Consider the following 6582-nt stretch of genomic DNA (forward strand, 5'->3'; position numbering starts at 1 on the left):
GACCTGCGGGCTCAGGCAATTCACTCACCTCAGCCTCCCAAAGGCACGGGATTACAGGCTGAGCCACCGAGCCCGGTTTTAAATACACTTTTGACCATGGGCTCTAACACTCGCCCTGCATGAGTTCACTTCTTCCTCGCGGCAGCTCTGTGAGAAAGTCATTGTCCTCCGTTTACATAAGGGAAACTGAGGCTTCGAGAGGTGACGTGACTTACCCAGAATCCCACAGCTCAAGGCAGTGGGCTGCTCACCCTGCCCCCCGAGAGGTGACGTGACTTACCCAGAATCCCACAGCTCAAGGCAGTGGGCTGCTCACCCTGCCCCCCCGAGAGGTGATGTGACTTACCCAGAATCCCACAGCTCAAGGCAGTGGGCTGCTCACCCTGCCCCCTGCTCCCAGGACCCTCCTTGGCTACAGCTGATCCAGACCAGGAGAGAAGCATCAGGGAGGCAGGGACAGTGGGATTATCGCCACCCCAGGCTCAGGCAGGGCGGCCAGACTGCTCAGTGTATCTGTCACCGAATGGGGCCCTCTGACCCCTGACCCTCTCCTCCCTCTACCAGACCAGGAGCGGCTCGCTCTGGGCACTGAGGAAGGGCTGTTTGTGATCCATCTGCACAGCAATGGTACGCGGCCAAGGCTGGCCCGGGTGGGTGCAGGTAGGGCCGGCCCCAGGGGACAGAGGGGGACAGAGAGGACGATGAGGACGGGCCGCTCCTCCTCCTTGCCTTCCTGTGATGCGCCTCCCTCGCCAACCCTGCAGACATCTTCCAGGTCGGGGAGTGCCGGAGGGTGCAGCGACTGGCCGTGAGCCCCGCCGCGGGCCTGCTGGTCGTGCTGTGCGGCCGAGGCCCCAGCGTGCGCCTCTTCGCCCTGGCGGAGCTGGAGAAGGCGGAGGTGACGGGGACCAAGATCCCCGAGTCTCGAGGCTGCCAGGCGCTGGCAGCCGGGCGTATCCTGCAGGCCCGCACCCCGGTGCTCTGTGTCGCCGTCAAACGCCAGGTGTTCTGCTACCAGCTAGGCCCGGGCCCGGGGCCCTGGCAGCGCCGCATCCGCGAGCTGCAGGTACCCAGCCCCGTGCAGAGCCTGGGGCTGCTGGGCGACCGGCTGTGCGTGGGTGCTGCTGGTGGCTTTGCCCTCTACCCGCTGCTCAACGAGGCCACGCCCTTGGCGCTGGGGGCCAGCCTGGTGCCTGAAGAGCTGCCAGCGTCCCGTGGGGGCCTGGGTGAGGCGCTGGGCGCCGTGGAGCTCAGCCTCAGCGAGTTCCTGCTGCTCTTCGCCACTGCCGGCGTCTACGTGGACAGCGGGGGCCGCAAGTCTCGGGGCCATGAGCTGCTGTGGCCCGCAGCGCCCACGGGCTGGGGTAAGGCCTCTGGGGGTCCTGGCCTGGCTGGGGAGGGGACCGGACCCTTCAATGTATGGGACTGCCTCAACTTGGCTACAGCTGATCCAGACCAGGAGAGAAGCATCAGGGAGGCAGGGACAGTGGGATTATTGCCACTCCAGGCTCAGCCAGGGCAGCCAGACTGCCCAGTGTCCCTGTCAGGCTGAGCCAATCGCCTGGTGTCAGAGGCCTTGCACACTCTGGTCCAGCCCTGCCACACCTGTCCTGCCCTCAGTGGCTTGCGTGTGACCTTCCTCCTCTGTACCTGAGCCCAGGTTCCTGCCTGCCTAGCTGCGCGCCTTCTCTTTGTACCTGGCAAATTCTTTTTTTTTCATTGGCAAACTCTTAAGTCCAGCTCCAGGGTCAGCTCAAGGCCTGCAGCTGGCAGGCACTGCAAAGATGACGACCGTGATCGCTGTCATTGTCACTACGCCTTCATGCTCCCTGCCCTCGCCACTGATCCTTCTCTTTGCTTCCCCACCTCTCCGTTCAGACCTCTGTCCTGGCTCTCATCACCTCCTGCTCCAGGGGCTATGAATGTTCGGATGAATGAATGAATGAGTGAAGGGGGCAACAGGACAGCCTTGTGCATTCACAAGTAACCAGTGTGCTGGGTAAGGGCTGGCGTGAGGGACAGAGCAAGGGCTCCTCTAGGGTGGGGCCTTCAGGCTGGGTGTGGGCTTTGGACCCAGACTGCCTGGGGCCAGCTCCCAGCTCTCACTGGCAGTCAAGGGGATGACCTTGACTATGACTTTGCTCCCGTTTCCACTCTCTCATCTGCAAGTTGAGGGGTGATAACAATAGTACCTACTCAGTTGTTTGAGAATGAAGGGAGTAAAACATGCCGAGAGTTTAGCACCGAGCCAGGCAGGTAGGAAGTGAGTGCTCTGCAGTTGTGATCTCTGATTTGTGACGGAGGTTGGATGCAGCCATCAGTAGAAGCTGCGGAGGCAAGACCTCTGCGTGGGGCGTGGAAGGCACCGGGCCGCGGCCAGGCACAGGGTGTTCCCCGCGGCGCGGAGGAGCCCCGAGAGGTGCCCGGCCGGCTGGGGGCTGCACAGCACAGGACGTCTCCTGCCTGCAGGTTACGCAGCGCCCTACCTGACAGTGTTCAGCGAGAACGCCATCGATGTGTTTGACGTGAGGAGGGCAGAATGGGTGCAGACCGTGCCGCTCAAGAAAGTGAGGGCCTGCCCAGACCCCCGGGGCCGCAGTGGGGTGGGGGCGTGGGGCGTGGCCTGACCGCCGTGCCGGCCGCTGCAGGTGCGGCCGCTGAACCCAGAGGGCTCCTTGTTCCTCTACGGCACCGAGAAGGTCCGCCTGACCTACCTCAGGAACCTGCTGGCAGGTGAGGCAGCGTGCGCGCACTTGCGCCCAGGTATGTGCGTGCACACGTGTGCACGTGTGGGGGCGCAGCCGGGGGCGCCAGCGGGCTGGGGCCCTGGGGGTTGTGAGGGCCCACCCGGCTCTCTGCTCCTCCCGCAGAGAAGGACGAGTTCGACATCCCCGACCTCACCGACAACAGCCGGCGCCAGCTGTTCCGCTCCAAGAGCAAGCGCCGCTTCTCCTTCCGCGTGTCCGAAGCGCAGCAGAAGCAGCAGCGCAGGTGCGCATGCGCGAGGCGGTGGCCACGGCCGGGGGGAGCGCCTTGGCTTGTGGGCGGGGCGAAGGAGGGGCCCGACGAATGGAGGGGCGAACTTCACCGCCTGCCCTCTACGCCGCCGCCTGCCACAGGGAGATGCTGAAGGACCCTTTCGTGCGCTCCAAGCTCATCTCGCCGCCCACCAACTTCAACCACCTGGTGCACGTGGGCCCTACCAACGGGAAGCCCGGCGCCAAGGACCCGCCCCGGGTGAGTCCTCCAGGGCCAATCGCCGGCCTCTCGGGTGAGGATGAGCCAATCTCCAGCCTCTCTGGTGTGGCTGAGCCCATCGTCGGCCTCTTGGGTGACACTGAGCCAATCACCGGCCTGTCGGGTGGGCGCGAGCCAATTACAGGCCTCCGTGATCACCCGGCCCCTTGCGGCCCGCGACCCCGCCCTCGGGCACCTGAGCCTGCATCACGTCCAGGCTGCGTCCCGAGCGGACCCCGCTTGTCCCCGCCTGCGAGCCTCTGGTCCCAGCCTGTCTCCGCGCTGTCCCCGACAGGCTCCCGAAGACAAGGGCCGCGGCGCCCGAGGCCCCGGCCCGCAGCGGCCCCACAGCTTCTCGGAGGCGCTGCGGCGCCCGGCCTCCACGAGCAGCGACGGCCTGGCCGGAGGCGCCGACCCCGGTAAGGGCAGCCCCGAGCTCCCTCCCGCCCCGAGTCCCCGCCCCGTGGACTCTCCAAGCCGACCTGGCCGTTTTTGTCCCCGTTTGGTGCTCCTGGAGCAGTGAGGAGGAAGCCTTGGACCTCTCTGTCCAGCGAGTCCGTGTCCTGCCCGCAGGGACCCCTGAGCCCGGCCGCCTCCCTGACACAGGTGAGCCTGGGAGGGGCTCCCCTCTCCTCCATCCGAAGGACAGGCAGTTCTGTTCTGGGCTGAGCCTTGCACAAGGACCCCAGGCTGGAGAGCAAGCTGAGCCATCCCTGCCCTGAATCCCAAGAGGTGCAGGCTCTTTTGTTTTTGAGTTGGAGTCTTACTCTGCCGTCCAGCCTGGAGTGCGGGGGCACCCTGGCCACCTCTGTGGCCTCGCGGGGTGCAGGCTCTTGCCCCTGTCGCACCATCAGGAGTCTGGAAGCAGGTTGGCCCAGGTGGGAATCTCAGCTCTGACTGTCCCGGCCGTCTGGGGCGAGGTGCCCAACTGCCCTGAGCTTGTCTCATCTACACGGTGCGGTGGTTTTGGTGAGGCCGGTGTCAGGTGATGATGGCTGGGAAGGGCTCAGTGCAGTGCCTGGCCAGGCCCTGGGTTGGGAAAGTGCCACAGAAGGGAGTTTTGGGGGTTCTTAGGGGAGACCCAGCCCATGGGCAGGGGAGGGGACCTAAGAAAGGAGCAGTCCCTGGTTGCTGAGGACACAGGGGGACCTCGCTCTCCAGCCATGTCTCCATCTGGCCCCCACCCCACCTCCGTCACCCCAGGCCCCTGGGAGCCCTGGGACTCACCATGGTCTGTCACACCTCCAGGCGCTTGCTTCCGCTGTTCCCTGCTGTGAATGTCTTTCCCTGTCCTCAGCCTGATGACCTCCGGGCTACCCACCCGTCACTTTCGAAGGTGGCCTCCAGGGGGTCAGGCGGTCACTGCCTCCCTGGGACTGGTGCCACCACCCTCACCAGCTCCTCCCTCCACCCCTTCTGTGCGGCTCTTCTGCCCAGCGGAAAGCATGTTTGTTGATTAAATGACGAAGAGAGCGAATGGACAGAGGGACTTTGGATCGATTCAGGGCAAAGTGGCGGTCCTCCAGGGGCTTCCAGCGATGCCACCCCACTTCACATCTGGTGTCCTTGAAGGTTCCCGCTCTTTCCTACCTTTTCCCACCTAACTTCCTTTTTTCTCTCCTCCAGGTCTCAGAACGTCCTCGAAGCCTCCCCCCGGCCCCTGAATCAGAGGGCTGCCCTTGATGCCCATGGGCAGGGGCCACCCCGATCCCAGGGCAGAAAGACATGAGGCAGTCAAGAACTCGAGGAATGCCGTGCTCCGGCTGGTCCGGGACGTTGAAATTCAGACTCAGGGAGGCCCTGGGCTGGGCAGGGACTGGGAGGCTTCCCCAGGTTCCCAGGACTTGGGGGTCCTGGCTTGTGGTTCTCAGCCCACCTGCCCCCTCTGCTCCCAGCCCCAGCCAGCGTTCGCCGTTGAAAAGGAGGTGGCCCCTATTCTGCTCTGGGGTCCAGGGGTGATGGTGCCAAAGTGCTTATTTCCAGTGCCAAGCCCCAAGAGGCTTGCAAGAGAGGGCAGGAGAGATGGAGAGGGCCTGGGAGCCGGTCAGGGGTCTTGCAGACTGTCTGGCCCCCAGCCGAGGCCATGATGGGCCGTGTCTGAGTCTCTGCCCAGGGTCCAGGTGGGAAAGACAGATTCAGACCTAGAGAGAAGGAGGACAGAGAAGGAGAAAGAGGAAGTAGGTGAAGGTGGGAGACAGGCCTGAGGGGAAGGTGGTGGTGAAGTGGGTGATGGGGATTGGAAGGAGATGGATGCCGTGCAGAGGAGGAGAGAGGGAGTGATGAGGAGGAGGGAGAGAGAAAGGGAGGGGTGGAGGAAGAGGGAACTGGGAGAACAGACCCACACGGCCTTCCTCTGAGCAGCTTGGTGACACTGGACACCAGAGTGACTCAGTGGGCAGGGCCGACATTGTCTTCCCAGAGATGAGAATCCTCGGCAGAGACAAGACGGGAGGGTATTTATATGACTTCTTGGTGGGAGATGGGCCCAGCAGGGACCCCTGGAGTATCTCCAGGTATACTCGGCCTTTCCCAGAAAGGGGGGGTTCTTTTTCTCGAAACTTCAACCAACTGTGTATTAGGGGAACATGGGGGGCATTTATTATTGATTATAGTCATTATGTTATTATTATTATATTGCTATTTTTATTAAACCTCCCCCGACCGATGCGTGGGAGGCAAAGTAAGTATTTATCTCCTCAAATGCCACATTCCTAGAGGGACAGGCCCTGATGCTCTGTGAGGCAGCAAGACGCCAATAAAGACAACTTTGTAAGGCGCTGGCCTCCATCTGGATCTGTCCTCCCAGGGTTCAGAAGATGGGGGGATCTAGGATGGAGGGAGGAATGGGGATGTCATAAACAGCTGGAGAACAGGTTGCCTTCCCTGCATTTTCAGAACTCAGGTGACAGAACTCAGTTGATACTCAAATGGGGTAAACAAAGAGACTTCAGTAATAAAGGGACAGCCAGGCATGGTGGCTCACACCTGTAATCCTAGCACTTTGGGATGCCGAGGCTAAAGGATTGCCTGAATCCAGGGTTTGGAGACCAGCCTGGGCAACTTGGTGAGACCTTGTCTCTACAATAGATCAAAAAAATTAGCCAGGCATGGTGGCATACAGCTGTGGTTCCAGCTACTTGGAAAACTGAGGTGGAAGGATCACCAGAGCCCTTCCGATCAAGGCTGCAGTGGCCAGGAGTGTGCCACTGCACTCCAGCCTTAGCGACAGAGTGAGACTCCAACTCAGAAAAAAAAAAAGACTATGTAAAAACTTAGATATCTATTCAGGCTTGGTGGCTCAGCCTGTAATCCTGCGCCTTTGGGAGACTGAGGTGAGTGGATTGC

General features: G+C 62.0%; 1 protein-coding gene across 1 annotated transcript in view; it reads left to right on the forward strand.

The window, feature by feature from the left end:
* Positions 1-5206, forward strand: part of LOC103250896 (serine/threonine-protein kinase MRCK gamma-like) — a gene marked incomplete at its 5' end in the record, with an annotated part of 7442 nt that extends 2236 nt beyond the window's left edge. Inside the window, 9 exons of the mRNA XM_008049475.1 lie at positions 565-627; positions 765-1364; positions 2470-2567; positions 2649-2733; positions 2871-2991; positions 3120-3237; positions 3533-3656; positions 3758-3843; positions 4864-5206. Of these exons, the coding sequence (XP_008047666.1) occupies positions 565-627; positions 765-1364; positions 2470-2567; positions 2649-2733; positions 2871-2991; positions 3120-3237; positions 3533-3656; positions 3758-3843; positions 4864-4920 (1352 nt within the window). The remainder of the gene's footprint in view (positions 1-564; positions 628-764; positions 1365-2469; positions 2568-2648; positions 2734-2870; positions 2992-3119; positions 3238-3532; positions 3657-3757; positions 3844-4863) is intronic.
* Positions 5207-6582: the final 1376 nt, after the last annotated feature.

Source organism: Carlito syrichta, unplaced genomic scaffold (assembly GCF_000164805.1).
Source record: "Carlito syrichta isolate Samal-C Ts95f unplaced genomic scaffold, Tarsius_syrichta-2.0.1 Scaffold135663, whole genome shotgun sequence".
NCBI classification, from domain to species: Eukaryota; Metazoa; Chordata; class Mammalia; order Primates; family Tarsiidae; genus Carlito; species Carlito syrichta.